At 54.6% G+C, this 22,970-nt stretch overlaps 1 protein-coding gene across 2 annotated transcripts in view; it reads right to left on the bottom strand.

The window, feature by feature from the left end:
• The window catches only part of SMOC2 (SPARC related modular calcium binding 2), a 96,128-nt gene that overhangs the window by 31,234 nt on the left and 41,924 nt on the right, over window positions 1–22,970 (bottom strand). The window contains exons 3-7 of one of the 2 annotated variants that reach the window (XM_040965388.1): window positions 22,419–22,525; window positions 21,545–21,644; window positions 14,577–14,624; window positions 12,551–12,634; window positions 10,663–10,737 (exon numbers count right to left, since the gene is read on the bottom strand). In XM_040965388.1, coding sequence (XP_040821322.1) covers window positions 10,663–10,737; window positions 12,551–12,634; window positions 14,577–14,624; window positions 21,545–21,644; window positions 22,419–22,525 — 414 coding nt within the window. The remainder of the gene's footprint in view (window positions 1–10,662; window positions 10,738–12,550; window positions 12,635–14,576; window positions 14,625–21,544; window positions 21,645–22,418; window positions 22,526–22,970) is intronic. The other variant, XM_040965389.1, reaches the window with a different exon arrangement.

Here is a 22,970-nt window from a genome sequence, read left to right as displayed (position 1 = left end):
AAGTATGGCTATCATACAATGGAAAGGAAAAGCTGGGACGAAATATGTAAAGGCTTAAGCATGTTGTGAGTTTTACATATATAATTGTCTATACTTTTTAAGGTACTACTGCAACATTGTTTGAGTGTTTAACATTAATGCCCAATGTATGCTGACATTAGAATTAAGTGTGCACACATAGGAATGCTAGTGTATATCTGAAAATTTATAGGGGAAAGGTCTGGCACAATAGCTTGTCAGTTAAAGGGTCTGATGCAGTATCCTGGTAGTTAAAGTCCTCACTTTGAACATGCCGGGATCCCATGTGGGCACTGGTTCTAAAACCGGCAGCTCTGCTTCTGCTCCAGCTCCCTGTTTGTGGCTTGGGAAAGCTGTAGTGGATGGCCCAGAGCCTTGGGTCCCTGCACCCATGTGGGAGACCAGAAAGAGGCTCCTGGCTTCAGAGTGGCTCAGCTCCAGCCATTGTGGTGCAAGAGAGGGTAAAGTCCTACAGGTGGTTTCACAGTGCTGCGTGAAATACAGATGTCTCCGCCTGCTTACTGTTTGATGATCCTAAACATGTGCACCTTGTTGTCTATTTCCAATTGTATCCAATGAAGCTAAAGTCTAACAGAAACTATAGATACGGCTTATTCAGATTGCTAAGGCCAAGATACAATTCCAAACAATTGGTAACTTTAAAACACCCACGATTTTTCAAAAGGGCAGTTACAAAAGCTGTTTTGTTCTATAATGTATGTTATCTAGTATGCACATACATGTCTATGTGGCAAGCTGTGTAGTCTGTTTTAATTATACTACAGATTAAAATATTCATAAATGACTATTGTTAAGCTAAATCCTTTTTGAAAATAATGTATAAATGCATAATTAGACTCTTGGAGAGTCATATCTGTTTTCTCAGGACCTACGAAGTCTGTTCAGCTATATAGTTCTGCATGCATTCAAATGGACTTACTGCTAAGGGTACAGTTTCAAAACTGGCCATGGGACCCCATATCCCCATGAGTAGATGGGTACGTTAGTAAGTGCTCAATGATAATTCAGATGTCAGGAAATATTATAATGCTCCAACAAGGGAAGCAGCTCTCACAGCAAATTCATAGACTGATAATCTTGAATAGCACTCAGTGGTCTCAGAATCTGTCTAAAAGGCATTCTGGTCTAACAGGAGAGCCAGCAAGAGAGCAAGCTTATCAGATGTGGAAAGCCAGGACACTGCTGTGGAGTGTCCCCTCCATGAAGGACCTCAGTGGTCCATGCCCCAGTGCAAAGAAGCAGCCATCAAAAGCAGCCCTGTATGTGACACATCTTAGGGGCCAGAAAACATTCCTAGCTTTGTTTCGTAAGAAAACTCGATGGCTGATCAGTCAGCCTTTCAGAGTCCTTAATAATTCATTACAAGCAGCCCAAGATCTGCATGATCATACCCGTGTTAATTGGAGAAGCCTTCATAGTCAGTTTCCAAATGCGCCAATTGAAGATCTCAGGATTGTCCATACCTGTGAATCATGCGTGCCACCCCTACAATCTCCTGGAGTAAACCCCCTAGGGCTAATGCCTTGTGGCAGAGAGATGTTACTCTACACCATTTGGTAAGTTAAAATACGTCTTTGTAACTGCAGACACTTGTTCTCATGCAGCCTGGCCACAGCTCATTCCGGAGAACGAGCCAGACAGGCCCACAGTCATTTTATAGCCATATTACTGGAATCCCTTATAATCCCCAAGGACAAGCTATTATACAAAGATTTCATCAAGATCTAAAAACTCTATTACAAAAACAAAAAGGGGGAGTTAGTCCCCATCAGTAGATAGGCCTGGCATTATTTGCATTAAATATATTTTAAATTAAAAAAAAAAACTAGTAACCTGTTTTTTTAAAGACATTGGTCCAGTTAAGAAGTTAAACATGAGGCTGTGGTAGGATGGAAGCCCCCAAGGACTGCACGATGGAGAGGCCCAGATCCATCAACAATGGGCAGAGATGTGGGTGTGTCTTTCCTATGGAGAAAGTGCATTGTGGATACCAGCCAGAAGCCTCAACATTTTATAACAGATAACTTGTGATGCCCAAGAACCAGAGGTTTCTAACACCGATCCCTCCTTAAAGCCCTGGGGATTAAGGCTGTACAGGAAAGGATACGATGCAGGTATCATTTGTTCTCTTCAATTAATCATTCAGAGTTACTCCCTGGCGGTGGGACCCAATAAGGTTATAGCAGGAAATCTCTCCAGACTCATACTCCACCAGAGGTGTGTCCAGCTCAACTTCCCCTTAAGTCACAAGTCCCACATCCCCTAGGTTGACAACAGGTCAGTTATACAGTTCAGATCCTCTCTGGACCCTCACGCATGGGTGGCCCTAAATATGTATGGGTTTAATTTCACTCGTCATTGCTGGCTACATTACAGTACTCAACCACCTTTCTATAAGGGCCTTGCAGCAATAAGTAATTTTTTGAACCAGTCAATGCCACTGGCAACAACTGGGCACAGCAAGACTCACTATCCCATCTGTGTCCGGGCAAGGTCTTTGAGTTGGCAAAGTCCTCCTTTGAAACTGGCCTTTGTGCAATCAAATTATATTTGGTTCCTGCCAATGGGACCTGGTGGGTGTGCCAAACCAGACTGACCCCTTGCACCTATGGAAAAATAGTGAATGGTAGCAGCAATGATTTTTATATTTTAATCATATTGCTTCCAAAAATAACATATTGGGAAGAGATACATTCCCCAGAGCCCTGTTTCCGAGAGTCAAGCAAGAACCAGTAACTGCTGTCACCCTGGTCGCCCTAATGGGCCCGAGTCTCACAAGGGCAGGTATGGGCATCTCCGCCTTGGTATCAACACCAGGTATGGTTTGAGTCATGATTTAATTCCTCTCTGTGGCTCACCACCTTAATTTTCACCCTTGCTGGCCTTTTGATTATCTTATTATTTCTGCTCACCCTTGGTCCCTACATTTTTAATAAACTTGTTCAGTTTATTCAACAGTGCTTTAGGACCGTGGCCCTATTGGCTGGAACGGTTCAAGACTTGGCCGCCGATCACTGCCTGCCCGATGCCAGGGATCATGTTGCCCTTCAATGAATTGCCAAAATGGCTTAGCATCCCATCAGCCCTGTAAGCCCATCTCATTGGCTTAGCCGGCTAGCCAGTGATGGGTAAGTCCCTCAGAGGAGTGCAACCTAAGCCAGGCACGGTCACCCAGTGTCCTGTGATGGCTGGATAGTCGATGACGGGTAAGATCCTCAGAGGAGGGCAACCTAACACAGGCACAGCCGCTATGGATCCGTGTCCCAATTAACAAAGAAGGGGGGACTGTGGGGCTCAGGGGCAAAGAGGTCACTAAGTCACTAAGATGGCGACTAAGTCCAGGTCACTGGCAGGCAAGATGGCGGCCAAGGACAGAGCCCTGGGCGTGAACCAGGGCAGGAGTCACGTAGCTCCAAGGAAATACTGATTGACCAGGGCCATCTCGCTCACCTACCCCGGCCTATGGGAGGTGGCTTCCGCAGTCATGCTCCTAGTAATTGGCTCCTAGTTTCTCCCCTCCTGGAATTCCCCAAATTCCTGGCCTGAGGCTATCCCTTACCCTATATAAGAATCTGAATTTCCCCAATAAATCGGAACTGCTTAGACAGAACCCCTGTCTGTTTGTCTCTCCTGGGCCAGGAGGCTGGGTGGCGTGCAGTAGGCTCACCCCCTCCGGTAACGGGGTAATAAAGGAATCTGTGGGGGAGACCCCACAGGGAAGGGCCTGGGGCCACGGTGCAGCATCCCACCAGGATGGCAGCAGCATCCCACCATGATGCCAGTGACTCCTATGGGCACCAGCTCATGCCATGTGCTGGCTGCTCCATGTCCAATCTAGCTTCTTACCGATGGGCCTGGGAAAGCAGAGGAAGATGGGCCAAGTGTTTTAACTTCTGCACTCATGTTAGACACACGGAGGCAAGTCCTGGATTCAGTCTGGCCCAGCCATGGCCACTGCAATCATTTAGGGAGTGAACCAGCAGAATGAAGGGTAACTTCTCTTTCTCTCCTTCCCTCCCTCCCTCACTTTCTCCTTCCCTCTCTGTAACTTCTTCAAGTAAACAAATGACGTTTTAAAAAGAAAAAAAAGATTCCCATCACTAGGCTACACTCGAGGCCCCACATGCGGCAGGGACACTAGGCATGACACATTCACTGCAGGGAGGGAAGTCACGCGTGTAACTGGTGCATGCACGACACATACATCGGTGTATACTGAGCCTCATGGATGCCACACGTAGGAAGTGAGGAGGGACATGGGTAGGGGCTCAGGAAGTAAATGCCAGCTACATGGCTCTCCTTACAAGGACTGCAGGCAGGCTCCAGGGATCAGAGCCTAGGTTCTACTTTCTGCACCCATGGCTGGGGTTGTAGCTCCCATATTCCACCTGTGGCTAAAGGTCACAGACCCACTCTCCTACCCATGGTGGGGTCCACGGATCCACTCTCCCACCCGTGCCTGGGGGATGCACCTTCACCCTCCCACCCGTGCCTGGGGACTACACCTCCACCCTCCCACCCGTGCCTGGGGGCTGCACCTCTACTCTCCCACCCATGCCTGGGGGCCACGGATCCACTCCCACCCATGTCTGGGGGTTGCACCTCCACTCTCCCACCCATGCCTGGGGGCTGCACCTCCACTCTCCCAGTCACAGCAGTTCTGCAGCCCATGCTTAGCTGCTGTGCCAAAGGCCTGCTCTCTCCCACAAACATGTCGCAGGTTCATGCTCTGGTTCTATATGCAGCCTTGAGGACAGGATCCCGACCCCATAAAGCCTGATGACCTGAGGACAGCCCTGGAGGGTCATTGAAGAAAGGGAAATGTGGGGAGGGCGTGTATGGAGGCTGCGGTCTTGGGGCCAGCCGCAGCCAATGCCCCTGATGCCCCCAGTTGTTTAGAGAGCCGAAAGAAATGCTAGGGCATCGCATGAACTGAATGCCAACAAGGTCTTCATCATGTGCATCTTCTTTGAGTGGCCAACGACATTTTACTACACAGAAGTGGGTGGGGACGCTTTCAAACACTTTAAAGTCACACTGTGCTGTTGACTCCTCATCTGAGAACACCACGCACGGTGCAATCGGGCTGTGGCCACCAGTGCACCTTCAACGGAAAGACACTGATGTCTTGGTATTGCTGAGGCACAGACCCAACGTAGGCATGGAGGGAGGGGAGTAGGGAGGTGTCAGTGGTTACTGAATACATGCCTGGTTGTGTGCAAATGTATGTGCACACACAGGCACCACGTCTCCCCGGGGAATAGAGCATGTGTCACAGCGTGTGCACACACAGGCACCACGTCTCCCCGGGGAATAGAGCATGTGTCACAGCGTGTGCACACACAGGCACCACGTCTCCCCAGGGAATAGAGCATGTGTCACAGCGTGTGCACACACAGGCACCATGTCTCTCCTGGGAATAGAGCATGTGTCACAGCGTGTGCACACACAGGCACCACGTCTCTCCTGGGAATAGAGCATGTATCACAGAGTGTGCACACACAGGCACCACGTCTCTCCTGGAATAGATCATGTGTCACAGAGTGTGCACACACAGGCACCATGTCTCCCCGGGGAATAGAGCATGTGTCACAGCGTGTGCACACACAGGCACCATGTCTCTCCTGGGAATAGAGCATGTGTCACAGCGTGTGCACACACAGGCACCACGTCTCTCCTGGGAATAGAGCATGTGTCACAGAGTGTGCACACACAGGCACCATGTCTCCCCGGGGAATAGAGCATGTGTCACAGCGTGTGCACACACAGGTACCACGTCTCTCCTGGGAATAGATCATGTGTCACAGAGTGTGCACACACAGGCACCACGTCTCTCCTGGAATAGAACATGTGTCACAGAGTGTGCACACACAGGCACCACGTCTCTCCTGGAATAGAACATGTGTCACAGAGTGTGCACACACAGGCACCATGTCTCTCCTGGGAATAGATCATGTGTCACAGAGTATGCATGCGCGCACACACACACACACACACACACACACATCACTTCATCCCTGGGAATGCTTTGCATTTGTTCCCATGTTTTGTGCTCACAGTGCAATCCCTGAGCTCACTGTGACTCTAGCAAGTCTCTTGTGCAGCGAGCGCCCATCATTCAGCACTCCAGGACATGGTCCCATGCATCCCGCCAAGAAGGATGGTGCGTTGGCAGGAACACTTGGTTGTTGCTAAAATTCCTCACTGTCCACTCAACAGAAGCTGCTCACTGCTCAGAGCCAAGACTGGCCATTCCACAAGACAAGGTGCCCCCAGAGGGGTCGGTGTGGGAGGATGGCGCCTGAGGGCATGAACCCCCCCATGGGCTGAGCTGTGTGAGCCACCTCCAGCCTCCAGCTCTGCTGGCCTGTCCCATCTCACTTGGTCTGTAAGCTGAGTAGTGACCATGGAACTGCTCAGCGACGTGAGCGGCAATCAGAGCCATCATTCAAGGTGCTCACACACTGAATGCAAGCGGACATGCCTTTCCTCAGCACATCCACAACCCGCAGGGGCCACTGCCACCCTGTCCCACTCTGCCATGCTCCAAGCTCCAGCCGCGTCTCTGGTGACACACAGCACAGAACGGCTCCTCGGGCTGCATCCAGGAGCCTTGGTCACTCTCCAACCTGACAGAGATCAGACGCACACAAAAAGAAGTGAGTCCTACCCCTGTGCTGCTTAGGTGAAAACAGTCTTTAAGGACAGGGACTCAGAGGTCCCTGCCTTGGTCAGAGGCTCAGAGCGAGAGTGGCAGCCATGACTGACACTAGCCCACAGCCCCCAGGAGCCCAGTACTGACCTCTGAGTGCACTGACCACCAGCACACTTGGGATCGTGGGTCCACGCTAAGCCTTGGCTCACTGACCTGCTCTGACTTCCTGCAGACAAGGCAAGGAGCACCAAGTCCTCCGGGCCGTGTTAAGAGCTGGGCTGTCCTTGGTGCAAAGCACGGAGTGTCTCCTGCATGTGGCATGTATGGTGGCTCTGCTTCTGCCAGTATCAGCAGCCACCGCATCAATGGGAGCTGCACATCCTGGGGCAAAGCTCCCTTGCCTCGGAAGGCCTGTGTGGGCAGAGCCATTTATGACCATCTGACAGACAGCTTGTCCATGCTGCTATTTTCTGTAAGCACTTACGCAGTCTGATTGTATTTTGGAATCTGAGGGTCACGTATGAGTGATAGAAATCACCAGCGCAGGGCCTGGGGCCCAGCAGGCTACACTCCACCAGCGACACCAGCGTCAGCTTGTGCCTTTTGGGGTCCGGCTTCCTGCTGGTGTGCCTGGGGCGGCAGTGGAAGACGCCCCAAGTGCTCGGGCCACTGCACCCACGTGGGAGACCACATTAACACTCTAGGCTCCTGGCTTTGCAGCCATCTCGCACACGAGCTGGAGGGTGCAGGGCCACTGTCCAAATCCATCTCTCTGTCCCTTCCAGCCTTTCAAACAAATATTTCTAAAAAGTGAAAATAAAATCACTACTACAATCGGGAAAATTTAACTTCAATTAGACATACTTTTGGAAAATGAATTACTGTTTTTAAATAATAAACCTTTATAGTCCACACGTAGGAGGAAGAACTATTTGATTTAGTGAATACAGTAATATTTTCAAGTAACCAAAAATTGGGAATCTAATTGATAACTTGATGCTTTAATTATGTGTGTTTCAAAAACAGAACAGAAAGAAAAATCCTAGGAGCTAGTGGTGTGACCTAAGGAGTTTAGCCACTGCCTACAACACAAGCATCCGAGCCTCGACTGTCCCCGTCTTCCGGCCGCCCCTGCACGACCTAGGAAAGCAGCAGAAGGGAAGCCACGCGCTGGGGTCTTGGCCACCTCTCTGGGAGACCCAGATGGAGCTCCTGGCACCTGGCTCTGGCCTGGTGCAGCCCAGCTGTGGCAGCCATCTGGGGAGTGAACCAGCAGATGGAAGAGCTCTATTTCTCTTTCTCTTTATATAACTCTTTCAAATAAATAAATAAATCTTTTTTAAAAGGCTACAAAAGAAAAAACAATCTCTTAGAAATGAAGAAATAAGACATAACTTGCGTTACTCTTCCGCAGGGCATGCAATTTAGCATGCTTTAAGGCAAATTAAAAGATAATTATCTTTTGGCACTAATTTTAATATGCGCAATAAAAGAAGAAATATCAGCCCTGAGTAAGGCACAGGAATCTTTCCACCAGAAGAGGGGTTTCCCATTAAACCAACCCTGGCTGTCCTCGAGACCAAAGCAGGGCCGCGACAGCACACATTTCCGGGAGGAGGACCTTGGTAGCCCATCAGAGGGCCTGCGTGCTCCGCCCACCGCCCAGCCTGCACACAGTGCTCCACGGACAATCAGCCAAGCAGCCTGTGGCAGATGGGCTGACCCTGGGTGGAGCAAGGAGGGTCTCTGTAGGCACTGGCCACACTGCCCTCCCCAGGACCAGAGGGTGCTGGGAGCCAATCCAGGGCAAGGGCAGCTCTAAGGTCAGCCATGGAATGGAAGCCGGCACTCGGCCCCCTCTCCCCACCTCTGCAATGTGGCCAGGCAGGGACCAGCCAGGTGGACCACCCTGAGGCAGGGGGCCCAGGCCAGGTAAACCAACATGGGGCAGGGGACCCAGGCCAGGTAGCAGCACCTAAGCCTCCAACCCCTATGGGTGTCAGAAGCCAGCACATTAAGCCTTGGTAAAGAGGAAACTGCTGGGCTGGGCTGCTTCCCAGGAAGTAGTCACAGCTGTGATCCAGCCTGTCTACTGTGTCCCCGGGGACGTGGTCACACAGGTGTCTTCTGTCCTGTCCACCCTCTCCCCAGGGAAATGGTCACACAGACATTCTACAGCCTGTGCGCCCTCACACAGCCGGCCTGCCTGCACTGCCCTCCCTCAGCAGGCGGCCCTCACTGCCCAGACATACAGAGAGCAAGGGCTGGGGGCCCCTCAATGGGAGGCCAGCCTGACCAACTGTGAAAGAATTCCGTCCTGACCCACACCTCCAAGTCAGGCAGGCCCCAGGAGGCCGAGGGTGGGCTCTGGGCTCCCAGGATCTGAGAGAGCCCTGCAGCCAGGGTCCTGGACCCCACCAAAACAGAGGCAGAAGCAGGCAGGACATTCTAGCAGAGCATAGGGGTCCGGCTGAAATAAAGCTGAATAAAGATATCTCTGAAGCGTGGAGTCAGCAGGCTGGGAGGGAGCAGCCCCAGGAACTCAGCCCAGAAATCTTCCAGGGCTGTCTCCTAGGCCAAAGCCCCTGGCCCTGGAGCCCTCCTATACCGAGGACCCCAACCCTGGAGCTCTTGCCTGGGAAGGGGCTGAAGCATGGAGGATGAACACTCAGATGTCACCATGTGACATTCCTGCCCCGCGGCCCTTGCCCTTGCTGACCAGTGGTCACAGTGTCACCAGTGGATGGGCATACCAGGGAAGGAAGCTGATTGGAAGTGGAGTGGCATGGATGCTTAAGCTACTACCTGCAACAGTGGCATCCCATGCAAGTGTCAATTCACATCCCAGCTGTTCCACTTCCCATCAGTTCCCTGAGAAAGCAGCCAAAGGTGGCCTAAGTGCTTGGCCCCTGATACTCAAGTGGGAGACCAGATGGAGCTCCCTGGCTCCAGACCTCTGCCTGGCCCAGATGCGGCCACTGCAGGTATTCGGGAGTGAACACAGCAGATGGAAAATACATCTCTGTGACTCTTCCTCTTTCGTTCCCTCTGCCTGTCATATAAAATAAATCAATCTTTACAAAATAATAAAAAAAATTGTAACACCGGAAAGTAATGGAATAACAAACTGCTCCCAATTTTTGTGAACTTTTTCGTACACCTGGCCTGGGGTGGCACACCACACGTAAGTGAGGGTGACCCCAATTCCTCCATGAAATAACCTCTCTGTCAGTGCAGCGTGAAACAAGCCCCCTCTTAGTCACACTGCTCCCCGTGAACTCTGGGTTCCTCTTTGCAATGTCCAAATCCCTGACCCAGGTTCAAGGACAACCCCTCGCTTTCATAACTCCCCAAACCCTGACTGCCTGGCCAGGCAGGTGCTGGGACCATGGCTCAAGGTGAGGGTGCAAGGCCACAAGCTGCTCTGTCAGGCCAGCCTTCGCAACATCTCTCCCACACGTCACAGGGACCCCCCGGCAGGGGCAGCACTTCAGCAAGACGACTGCTTTCTGTCAGTAAGAGCTTACAAGGCCTGCGCTTGGTGAGGCAGTAGGGGAAGTGGCCCAGGCCATCAGTGGAAGCCCAAAGGAGCGGCAGGAGAACAGGCAGCCCGAGCCACCTGCAGGAGAACGGCGTCCCCTCCATGGATGGGTGGAAGTCCCTCTGACACAAAGCACTCAACCGAAGCACTTTAAACCAAATTGGCCACGTGTGTGAACATCTCTGACACTGGGTCCAAACCAAATACGCATCAACCAGTGTATGTGCCTGGAGAAGACACAGGTCTTTTGAAAAATGGCGAACATTTCACAAAAATGCCAAACTTTAATTTATAGTTGGTAGCCAAGTCTGAAAAACCTTATTGTCCCCTGTGACTCAGGAACCAAGAAACAGATGGTGACACACACTTCACGCCAAGATGAAAATGTGTCCTGGGAAAGCATCATTACAGAGAGAGGGCGTCTTACCTGAGTGCTTGTTGGTTTTGTTCTGCCGGCTCTTAACTTGCTCTGTCCAAAGGGTGGGATAACGAGATGCAATATCTAGTGAGCCAAAACAGAAAGAAAATTGTTTTTAATTCCTCAGGAAAACACAAAACCCCTCCATCTCAAATGTCAGCAGATGGCCTACAGCCAATATCCACGTACCAAAGGCACATGGCACATTTTTACAGCAATTGCTGAAGTACCCATGTTCCTGGGACTAAGGCGGTCGACAGCCCACGTCTTCAACCTGACCAGCACTGTGCACTTCTGTTCTCCCCTTGAGCTGTCACTTGAAGCTGCTTCCATCTGGGCAACCCCCCTGGACACCTGTCCGGGCTGTGTCACCTGAGAGACACTCAGCTCCCACTGCATGCCACAGCAACAAGTGGCCCGGCCAGGAGCAAGCCGCTGAGTGAGACCCCATGACCCAAGAAGGCTGCTGGGTAGTGTCTTCTGGGGACCCAGGGGCAGACGCCCCTCCCACACACTTAGCACCAGCACTGAGTCTCCTCCCCCAGTGGGGTGCCTACCCTTGCTTCTTGACCATGAAAGCCCTGCACACTTTGTCTCCTCGGCCCAAGAATGTGCTAGTTTCCAGCAGGCAGCCCAACACACTAAAGGTAAAAGGGGATCCGTCTTTGTTGTGACTACTGATAAAGCAGAGAAATACAGGCAGGAAGCAAGTGTCTGAAATGCATGTTTTATATTATCTCAACAGTGCAATCGATTCATAAACTCTTACTAAAACTTTCAGGAAACCCAGTCCAGGCTGCTCCACTTCCAATACCAAGGAAATGAGCAGAGGAGGATGGCCCAAGTGCTTGGGCCCCTGCACCTGTGTGGGAGACCCTGCTGGAGCTCCAGGCTTCTGGCTTCAGTCCGGCCCAGTCCCCATTCGTGGCCACTGGGGAGTGAACCAGCTGTTGGAAGATCTCTCTCTTTCTCTGTGTGTGTGTGTGTCTCTCTCTCACTGTCTCTCCTTCTGTCTCTATAATTCTGCCTGTTGAATAAGTCAAATACACCATTAAAAACTGTAAAAGCATCAAGTTCCCAGGCTATCTGAAAGGGAGAGGACCCACCCCAGCTGGAAGGGCCAGACTCAGGGACCACTGCCCATTGGGTTGTCCTCTGTGAGCTGGCCGGTTAGGGCATCCAGCATCTCCAACGCTTGCTATTGTGCCTGCTACAGGCACCTGGAGCCTATGCCCTGAGGAGATCTCCAGGAGAGCAGGTCACGTCAGCAACGCTCCCTACTGAGGCAGACACAACGGCACTGTGCCCTCTGACCTACAGATTTCCTAGCGTGCCTCCCCTGCCAGGAGCTGCCACACTGTAGTCCATTCCTGTACTGGGGAGGGGACGCAGACTCCACAGCAGAGTGAGGTCACACAGGGCATGTCAACCTGCACAGGGTGATGGGAACCCCCCACCTGACAGCACCCCAGCTCACCTGCACCTCCCGACCACACCAGACTAAAATCACACCACTTGTGCTCCTTCTAACCAATCCAAGCCCACCTGCGCACCTCCTCCAGGCTAACACCTCTCCCTCACACCAGCCCTGACCCACACTCACACCTCTCCCTCACACACCAGCCCTGACCCACACTCACACCTCTCCCTCACACCAGCCCTGACCCACACTCACACCTCTCCCTTACACACCAGCCCTGACCCACCCTTACTCACCAGCCCTGACCCACACTCACACCTCTCCCTCACACCAGCCCTGACCCACACTCACACCTCTGCCTCACACCAGCCCTGACCCACACTCACACCTCTCCCTCACACCAGCCCTGACCCACACTCACACCTCTCCCTCACACCAGCCCTGACCCACACTCACACCTCTCCCTCCCCTGCTCACCTTCCTCATCTCCTTGAGGCTGAGTCTCTATTGCGGGAGCCACGGCATCATCTGAATTCAGAACGGAAAAGATTTGCAAGGAGACTACAATTATGAGAGTAAGTATGTGAGTGTGCATGCGGAATGATGCTGGGCCACACATGCAGCCCCGCCCCCGGCGAGCCCAAGCACGCCCAGGACACACACAAGCACACAAAGCTATCTATGTCCACCTGTGCATGGCTCAGCTGGGTGCCTGAGAGGCGATGGCAGGCTGAGGATGGACGAGGAAGCAGCAGAGTGACAGGAGCAGGGGACCCGCCACTGGGGATAACTTCCCTGACAGATAGGTCCCTGGTGCTCTTCACCGGGCCTTACTGAGGAGCTGTGTGTGGGTTTCTGGGGGCAGCGCCAAGCAGCCCGCTGGGCCCTACCCATCCTAGGTAGGAAGGAAGGCCAGGCCCGAGAGGTTGGCCTCCAGTGCTGACTCCTTCAGCCCCGCAGCCCCTCTGCTGCAGAGTGGGATGCTGGGGACAAGGGCAAACAGGGTATGGAGTGAGTTACAGGGCAGCCCCCCCGCCCCCTTGGGGGAAGGCTGCACGCTGGCCCTAGGCCTCCTTGCAGCATGGGGAGCAGTGTGGCACCCATACTGAACACGGGTGGATTTCCTGTACAGGACAGGATCCTGTGGCCTATTGGGCACAGCGAACTCAGGCACTGTAGTCAGCGGTGACAACTCTGAGGTGATTCCAAGTACCCCGGCAGGCAGGCCGTGTGTACAAATGCAGTGTCTTTCCAGGGCCTCAGATTTCAGTATCCACGGGGACTTTGGGCCAGACAGCAGGGGCCACAGTATTTAAAATGAGGGACCTCGTTGAACTTGAGACCACACTCGGGTCCCCAGGAAATGTCAGCGGCGCAGTGGACGCACTTTCCACACCCTCATGCACACCTGTGGCACACCTGCGGCAGAGATGAGGCTCAGGGATGAGGCCCCATGGTGCGTCCTGGGGACCACCCTAACCCTTCCACCCGCACCTCTTCACTTGATTCTGCTCCATGGTCCTTCAGGCTCAACACACAGAGGAGGTGACAGAGAGGCCAGCCACTGGCCGCATCTAGTCAGAAGGGACTAGTGGCTTTCCCAGCTGGCTCAAGAATGAACATGAAGTGCTCTTTCAGTGTTTGAGGGCAGGAAACAGAACAGAATTTCTAAGTCTTTAGCTTCAAACAATCTATTGAATGACAAAAACACTGCCTTCAAAATACCCAAGTATATCAATAGTCACACTAACTAAATGCCATGTCTAATGGGGAGCAATCAACTAAGGGGAATTCTCCCAAAAAACTGAAACAGGGGATGCAGCTCAAACATATAACACACTGAGCACCTGAAAGAATCTATTAGGTCAAAGTGTTCAATAACATCACTCAGCCTCTTCAAACGACAGTAATCAAACTTGTTGTTGCTGGCGTGAGTTTTGCTGAGGCCTAACAGGCCATCACTGTGAAGCCAGCAGCTGCCCCCCGGGCCCCTGCCAGGCTGAAGCTCTGCCCCCGGGGGGGCCACGGGGGGCACCGTCCAGAGCACGGTGGAGCCAAGCACAGGGCTCCGACACAGGCACGCCTCTCACTGGCGCCATCCTCACTTCTCTTGTCCCTATCACGGACCCAGTAACCTTCTGCGTCTCCTTCCTCTCCCACCGCGCCGTGCCTGGTCTCTCTGTTAAACTTCCCAGGAAATGGTTGAAAGGGCTCTTGGCTGCTCTGGCCGTGGATGGGAAAGGGACGCCCTTTCTTTGGAAAATGGAGCCCAAACCTCTCTCCGCAGCCTCAGGAACTGCTGCAGTTACAATCCCACGGAGGCCTCCACACTGTGCCAACCCGTGCTCCCCGCTGATGGCCTGCAGGAGCCTGTCCCCGGCAGGTGGCTGAGCAGTGCACAGCCTGTCACCCCAGCACAGGCCCCGGGCTACACTGAGCTGCACACACAGCACACGAGCACCAGCACCGCGCCAAGTCTCCTTCCTCGGATTTGGATACTTACCTGCTCTCCCCGTGCCTTCCCGCGGGGGCAGCTTGTCGTTCACAGAACCTACAGGGAAGCAAACACACACACTTCAGGTCCTGAGTCCTGCTCAGCGCCCTGGTCCCCACCCCAATGGCCCCAGGGCCCTGCCTCCAGGGCGCATCCCACTGGAAGCCCTCACCTGGATAAGACAGCTAACTCCCCCCTCACTGTTCACATACTCCACCAAAGGACCTTGTAACAAACACCTTCACTCCCATCACACCCCACATGAGCGCTGGTTCATGGCCGGCTGCTCCACTTTCGTTCTGCTAATACTCTAGGAAAGTGGTGGCAGAGCTCAGTCCTTGGACCCTTGCATTGCTATGGCACACAGTGAAAGCTCCTGACTCCCAACATTGGATCAGCTCAGTTCCAGTCAAGGCAGCCACTTGGGGAGTGAGCCATCTCTCTCTCTTTCTCTGTGTCTGTCTCTCTCTCTCCCCCTCAGGCCAGCCCTGCTCTCCCTGTCCCAGTAGATGCAGCCTTGTCAGATGCTGGCTGCATTTACTCAGAGGAATGAACAGGTCTGTGGAGAAATTCAGGGACACCATGTGCAGCTTCGCTTCCGCATCTAACCTCTGCAGCCAGACTCCGGGTCTAAGCATCTCAGAGCTTGGAATCCCTTTTGCTTTTACCAGTTTTGCATGTGTCGTTGAAATACAGACTGATACTTACAGTAGAAATAGTTCTGAGACGTGGACCCTTGCTACTTGGTAATACAGGGAAAGAGAAGAGCCATGTTGACCAAGGGCCTGGGGGCAGAGGGACAGCAGCGAGCATCCCTGAGGGTGGGGGCTGGTGCCTGCCCATCTTGGACATTCTAGAACCTTCCACTTCCAGGCAGCTTCATGTGGCAATGCCAGCTTCAGGGAGGCTGTGTGACGACCCACATGGGAATGTGGCTGTAGAATGAGCCTGGAAGGCACCTTGGAGATGGAGCGCTGCCTGGGGCATGGAGCATGCCTGCTGATGGAGTTGTGTCCCTCTCGCCACATGCCAACGTGCTGCACATTTTCTGGGCATCCGGTGAGAACCCTCTGGACACACAGCCCCCTCCCGGGGTGGCCTCCTCAGCCAGCTGTCGGAATCCTGCCGCTCTTGTTTGCTCCGACGCAGCAGCTCACTGCAGACTCAGTTTTTTTAGGGAGCTGAAGTTTCGTCATCACTTATGTTAACGTGACTATCTGTAATGAGTCTAAAATGTCTTCTGCTCCTCACTGGAACTGAAGGCAGTTTGGTAATGTTTCTGCATAGCAGCGTGTTGGGTCATTAGCATGAGTGGAGCCCAAGGGTGCTGCTGACCCACCACGGGAGACTGCTCCACTCCAGGTGTCAACACGCTGTCAGCTGAGCACAGAGCAAGACAAACTGCAGGCACCCCCAGGCAGGGGATCCCTGCTGTCCCCACCAGCAGCACTGCGCCCTGTCCGCCAGACCCCCAGACACAGACATCGCCAAAATAATTCTCGCCTGTTCTTTGTATCCAGGGAAGAAATGTGAAACGGAACCGAAGCCAACAGCCACCCCTTGCAATTGGTTCCCGCCTCACAGGCATGACTGGGGCAGCAGGCGACACACCACCCACAGCCGCACAAGGAGCAGCCAGGGAGGCACGTGGCTAGCTGCAGTCACCTGCTCCACGCAGGGGAGATGGCGGCCTCTGCACGGCCTCTTGATCCCTTCTAGAGAGACCCGTCACATGTTAGGACATCACACAGTTGGAGTTGGTAGCGTAAAGCACTCAGTACCAGTGACTAACCAGCAGAGAGCAACACAGGGAAGGAGGCTCGGGAGAGCCGCCATGCAGAAAGTGCACAAGCTAGACACGCCTGAAGGCACCTTGTCCTGAAAGAGAAAGTCTCTCCCGGAGCAAAAAAGCGAAGCTCACCACGGTCAGAATCTCAGCCTTCAGAGCTGGACACGTGAGAACAGACCCCCACTCCGACACACGCAGAGCTGCGACTCGCCCAGCTGAGCCTGAGCCGTGGCCAGCCCAGGGCCAGCACGTTGCTGAGCAGGTGGCCCTGTTCCCATCACAGCTACACTCCTCGCACCCTCTGCTTCTTCTTGTGTGAAGAAGCAGGGTTAGCTCGGCGCCGTCTGGAACTCGCAAGTTGCTGGCCCTGTCCTGCACTTCCTCATCCCAGGAGCACAGTGGGTGTCCCCAGCCGCAGGAAGAGCTCCAGTGTCCCATGTCTCCGGTGTCTCGCCCACAGCTGTGCCGCAGGCTCGGAGGCGCCGGGAAGCCGCAGCTGAAAGCCCCTGACGTCCGACCTGGGCTTGGCAGCATCTGGTTTTTGACCCTGCCTGGACAGCGCACGTTTTCTGCAAGCTAAGATGCTTCCTGGGGCATCCACAGCCCACATCGTTCGCCCTGCTGCACCCACTGATGTGCGCCCCAGTGAATGCCACCCACATGGGAGGCCCGGTGCACTCCAGCCTCCTGGCTCCATCCTGGCCTGAACTGCTTCCCTCAGCTCTGTAACCAGGCAGCTCCAACAAAGCAATTCCGGGCTTTCATCACTGGTTTTGATAAAGAAGAATGTCAGCAATATTAGAATCCCACCCCAACACTCATTCTGATGTTGCAGTCTGGAGAGCTAATTGTTCTGGTCCCCCAAGCCCCTCACTCAGTGCCAGCAGTGCCTGGCAGTAAGAAAAGTCCAACAAGTTCACACCATAAAGGGAGACTCGGCAGAAATCACCAAGATGCCATCAACAGGCAGATGGAGGGGGGACCTTTGGCCTTGCGCCTGCACCAACAGAAACCACACACTGCGAAAGGAGCCAGCCTGGTCCACATGCCGTGATGTGTACCACGAGGCTGCCCAGACCCAGAGCGTGGCACCGCCAGCCTGGGCCCTCAGACCTATGTGAGCAGAGTCTACATTCAGCGCATGGTGGGGAAAGGCCCATGGGACCCTGCCTCACAGGTGTGACTGGGGGACCGGGAGGGAATGGTCCTCTACAGAAGACCAGGTCTACAGCGGATGGTAGGCAATGCATCAGCAACTAAGCAGGGGCCAGTGTGAGAAAGGACCAGTGGATAGAGCCATGCTAGGTTGCACAAGATTCCGACGCCACCCCCACCCTCTTCATACTACATGGAAGTGTCTGCCTATAACTACAGCAGGCCACCTTGTCCTGTTGGGGAAGGCCAGAGGCAAAGGCGAGACCAGGGTCCACACCAGTGTGACCCTGCAGGTGTGCAGTTCCCAGCCCTCTGCCGTGTGGCCTCTGGAACTCCCCTACCCACGCAGCTTCAGGGAGCTCCACATGAACATGCTGGACATCGTGGCTCTAAAGACTCCTGCACAGGCTTCTGCTGCCAATACCTGAAACCACTTTGTACTCACGCCAGGAGCGGGCGTTTGCCAAGGGGCACAGTGTCAGGAGGCAGGTGAGATTAAGAACCTGGCATTACCCATACATCACAGAGCATGAGCCAGCTGCAAAAACAGAGCTTGCAACAAAAGCCCTTTGTCTTAGAGCACTCCTCCTGCCCCAGCAATGTCAGCCTTCACCTCCCTGAAAGATTAAAAAAAAAAAAAAAACAGAAGAAAAGCAAAGGAAGGAAGGAAGAAGAGAAGAAAGACAGAGGGAAGCCCTCCAGGGATGACAAGAGTGGGCCCAGGGCACAGGCGAGCCACGGGACAGACACCCGCCCACCACCTGAGCACCTGAGGTGCCAGGACAGATCCTGAGCATGCGGATGTAACCAGAGCGGGCCCAGGGCACAGGCCCAGCCATGGGATGGATGCCTTGCCCACTGAGCACGCAGCCATGCACAGAGCCAGGGGTCCAACACCTGGGTCCTTGCCCAGCAGGGGCTGGGACATCAATCTCTAAGCTCTAAGTGAGAAGCACCTGCTGTTGGCAGGCTGAGACATCAGACAAGTGTGGATGCGACTCAGGGAACAGCTGCTGAACCTGCAGCTTTGGAGGTGCTGAGCTGCTTCCGTGGACCCCCTCCTCCCGCCAAGGTGCTCCCCAAAGAGGGCACACACTAGAGGATGCCACTTCCCAGTGCATGGCCAGCTCCTGCCTAGCCAGCAAAGCTGGCACCCAGCAGGTGGCCAGGCCTCCCGTGTGGTGCTGCAGCTTCCCCGCCCAAGGGCACATCTGGAATTGCTGCTGACAGCTGCAAATGCTTTGAGCTGGGGCTTCGGTCCCTCCACAGGGGCTGTTTAGGGGGACTGCAAGTGCCACTGCCTTGAGGAGAGGGGAGAGGTCAGAGCCCTGGGCCCCTGGATGTTGACCCCTTCTCTAAGGCCCAGTTTGTGTTTGCAGCGTTAGCATCACCTTGAGTGCGCGCGCGCACACACACAGGGACATCCTCAACACGGTTACCTTGAGCATTTGGCTCTGCAGCTGGGGGAGCCACAGAGGCAACCCAGGGGCCGGCGTAGTGCTCCCTCCATGGGCCGGGTGAGACCTGCAGCTGGGGGAGCCACGGAGGCGCACCCAGGGGCCGGCGTAGTGCTCCCTCCATGGGCCAGGGGTGACCTGAGGGCTGCGCAGACACCATGGACACAGTCCCAGGCCCAGGCTCGCTGCCTGCATTGGTGCTGCTAGGGGTAGCCTGCCCATCTTGCTGCATAGCCACACTCATGAGGAGCAGGTCAGCTGAACCCCTGGCCCCTATGTGCCTGTGACACAGGACACAAAATTGCAAAATTGTGAAATCAAGAGTTCACCTCCTTTCAAAGGCCTTTTGGGACAAAAGATGGGGCGGGGTCTGAGGGCAGGGCCAGCTCTCCAGGGACACTGCACCTGTGAATGCCTTCCATAGGTTGGCCTCAGGCTGCGGGCACCCCCTTTCTATGGCACAGCCGCTACCTGCTGCTCAATCTGCGTCCGGGTTCCCTCTCTGTACAGAGGGGGAGAACGGGGTGAACTTCAGTGCAGACAGCACCCTGGGAAGCTGAAGCTTCCTTCATCTCAGAAAAGCCCCACCTACCGCCTACAGGGTGGGCCACACTGACCTCTGCCCACCTGGGCAGTGAGGGTCCTGCTCACACAGCCCTCATCACCACCTCCCAACAACTCAGCAACAACTTGACAAATTCCCAGAGCTCCCCACAGCCCTGCCCCGCTACCACAGGGGCAGCAGACTGCAGCCAGGAGTGGGGGAAGCTTTACTTGGCCTATGACACTGAGGTCGCAGCCAGCCTCCCACCATGCTCCAAGCAGTGCAAGAGGCCGGTCCCTGCTCGTGCCAGCACTGTCCCCGGGGAGCCAGCCGTCTGCACCCCAAGGCTGTGCCCTCAGTGCTCTGCATCCTTTCTCCTTCTGGATCAGAAAAGTAGGTTTGAAAAACGGAGTATTTCTGCAGTTAAGTGTTCTGAGGCTTGGTCAGAAAAAAACGTGAGAGAGCAGAGCAGCATCTGATTCCAGAAGCACTGTGGGCCGATCATGTGAGCTCAACTTCGCAGTTTACTAAGAAAGTTCTTTCAGATGCCACGTAATTTGGGGGCAGCAAAACCACAGTCACAGATATCCCCTCCCCTCTCTTCCCCTCCACTCCCCTCCCCTCTCCTCTCCCCTCCGCTCCCCTCCTCTCCTCTCTCCTCTCCTCTCCTCTCTTCCCCTCCGCTCCCCTCCCTTCTCCTCTCCTCTCTTCCCCTCCGCTCTCCTCTCCCCTCCGCTCTCCTCTCTTCCCCTCCGCTCCCCTCCCTTCTCCTCTCCTCTCTTCCCCTCCGCTCTCCTCTCCTCTCTTCTCCTCTCCTCTCCTCTCCTCTCCTCTCCTCTCCTCTCCTCTCTTCTCCTCTCCCCTCCTCTCCTCTCCTCTATTCCCCTCCTCTCCTATCCGCTCTCCTCCCCTCTCCTCTCTCCTCTCCTCTCTTCCCCTCTCCTCTCCTTTCCTCTCTATAAAACAAGGCTCCACTCAGGATGCTCCGGGCCAAACACACACCCACGCGTGAGAGCATCCATGAGTGGGAGGACGCAAGAGCTCAGCCACATGGCAGCGACTCCGGAATCTGCCCTGTTGGCTCTGTGACTTAGGTGTAAACGTCTCATACGTACCCACACATCACACCACTAACCCTAACACATAGGGCCATCAGCAGGCCTGCCCCAGACACACACACACACACGCACACATCAGTCTTCTATGGCTTGCATGAGAAAGGAGCGTGTGAAGCCACCTTCTGCAGAGCCCGGAGCTCCCGGAGGCTTGGGGCCCTGCCCCGACTCGGGAAGAGGAGCCGTGTCCCTAACCCGGCTCCTGGGATCCTCCACAGGTGGCGCACTGAGAAGTCCTGACCACAGGATGTCTGCCCAGTAAATGCCACACAGATCTAAACGCAAACATCTCACCTGGGAGTTGGAAAGGCCCTGTGCCCTATGACGCTGCGGGAGGACCGCCTTGCTAGCCGCATAGGCACAGCCTAGGAATTCTGGCAGCCAGGGAGTTCCTTCAGAGATGGGCTGATGCGTTTCCCCCAGAAATTCATCAAACTTGGGCTGCAAACCATTTTCAAATAAAAGTGATCTGAATCATTTATGGCCTTTTTTGGTAAAATATTAATGGAAAAGAGAGCATTTTATAGATTCTTATCCTGCCAACTTTATTACTTTCAGCACACCAAGCCCTCTTACGAGTAATAAAATAACACAAATAAACCATCTGGGGACTGACCTATGAAGAATGATACTTTTTTCCTCCAAAACATGTATATACAAAAGGAGAAATGTTCGTTCCTCTGGCCAAAGCAAGCGTGTGACCTTTCCCACCAGCGAGCAGAGCCCTGGCGGCCGTCTCATGGGGCCTGACACCACCCGACCAGGTAGCCTGGACCGGCGTGCGCGTCTGGGCCTTTGCTTGTCTCCACTGAACCACAACGGCATTGTCCTCTGCCCACGCCTTCCACCCACAAACGCAGCAGAGGTGGCTGAGAGAAGCAGCACACTCACGCTGTGCCATTTCACCCCACACCTACCCGGGCACCTGGGGGTCTTGTGGGCCACAGCTGTCCCACTGATGGGCCTCCCATTGGGCGTGACACACCAGCAGTATCCCGTGTAGCTGTGACACTGGACCTGTGGAAAGGACACGGTGTGTGAGCCCTCAGTCAGTGTCTGCGGCCAGGGCTCCCTCGACGCACGGCTCGGGCCACAGGTTTCTGGGGCCAGCTGCTGTTAGCAATGCTGTGCTTGGAATGTCAAGGCTGCCAGAGACGAGTGACCCTGGCACTTCCCCGGCTTCTGCATAAGACCCAGCACTCAGCACCCACTCCCTCCGCCAGCTCATGCCCACAAGCTCATCTCACAGCAGACGCCAGCTCAGAGCCATGGAGTTGGTCCGGGGCTCGGTTAGTGTGGGGGCCAGTGGGCAGCAGCCCCAGGAACACTTCTGCCAGAGGCCTCCTCAGGGTGCCCAGTGACCCTCCTGCCACCTGGGCCCCTCAGCAGACAGGCACTGGTCAGGGCTAGACCCTCCCTCTAGCTTCTCTCCCTCCCTCACCTCTCCCGGGCCAAATGACTGCTATGAAGCACCCAGAAGGCACAGATTCGGCTGGCAGATGGCCAGCGCTGTGAGGTCATGCCCTGCTCTGCTGTCAGACCAAAGGTGGGTCAGCGCCTGGTTTAGGTGCACTTTTCCCCAGTAAGGACACTTCAGAACCGAGCCCCCACACTGCCTTCAGCGAGCCACGTGTTCTCAGGGGAAGTGTGGGCCTCAGCTTGGCTCAGCTTCCCACCTGTACACACCAGCACAAAGCTGCCTGCCGTCCACTATAAGTGCTAGAACTGAGCTGGGAGTGAGGAGCCCGGCCAGCCAGATGGGGTGCCCGACCACCCAGGGCACCACGTGACCTGGCTATAGGTGCCGTCGTCATTGCACTCAGGAATGAACACCTGCTGGAACTCCTTCCGGGCTTGCTCCTGGGTGTACTTCCTCTCGGCCACACACCTGGACACGCCTGCAGGACAGAACAGGGCAGAGGAGGTTATACTGCGGGAAGGAGCGGCGGCAGGGACATCAAAGGCACAGGTGTGCGGAGCCTGGGCGGGGCTCCTGGGCACCTCCGAATGCTCGGGGGCTCGGCAGGGAACCAGGCTGCGTGCAGGTGCTTCCAACCACACGGGCCTGCTTTATCCTGCCGGATCGCTCTCCCTCCCCACGAGATAGGGAACTGAGGCCAGAAACACTTCCTGGGCATGTGTCCAGGGATCTCAGTGAACCTGGCTTCCTGCAAACGCGGCAATGCCTGTGTCTGGTCAGTGCCAGACACCCTGGCCAGGTGGGGACATCCAAGAAAGCCCAGCAGGACTGAGCCCAGTCCCAAGGGCCATGGAGCCACCACAGAGAATCGGGCCAAGGGAATGGACTGAGAGACGAGGACCTGGAGATACTCAGGGAACAGG

Source organism: Ochotona curzoniae, unplaced genomic scaffold, assembly GCF_017591425.1.
Source record: "Ochotona curzoniae isolate NIBS_2020 unplaced genomic scaffold, NIBS_Ocur_1.0 scaffold_3890, whole genome shotgun sequence".
Lineage (NCBI taxonomy): Eukaryota > Metazoa > Chordata > Mammalia > Lagomorpha > Ochotonidae > Ochotona > Ochotona curzoniae.
Note: the sequence above shows the minus strand (reverse complement) of the source record. Positions and strands in the feature narration are given on the sequence as shown.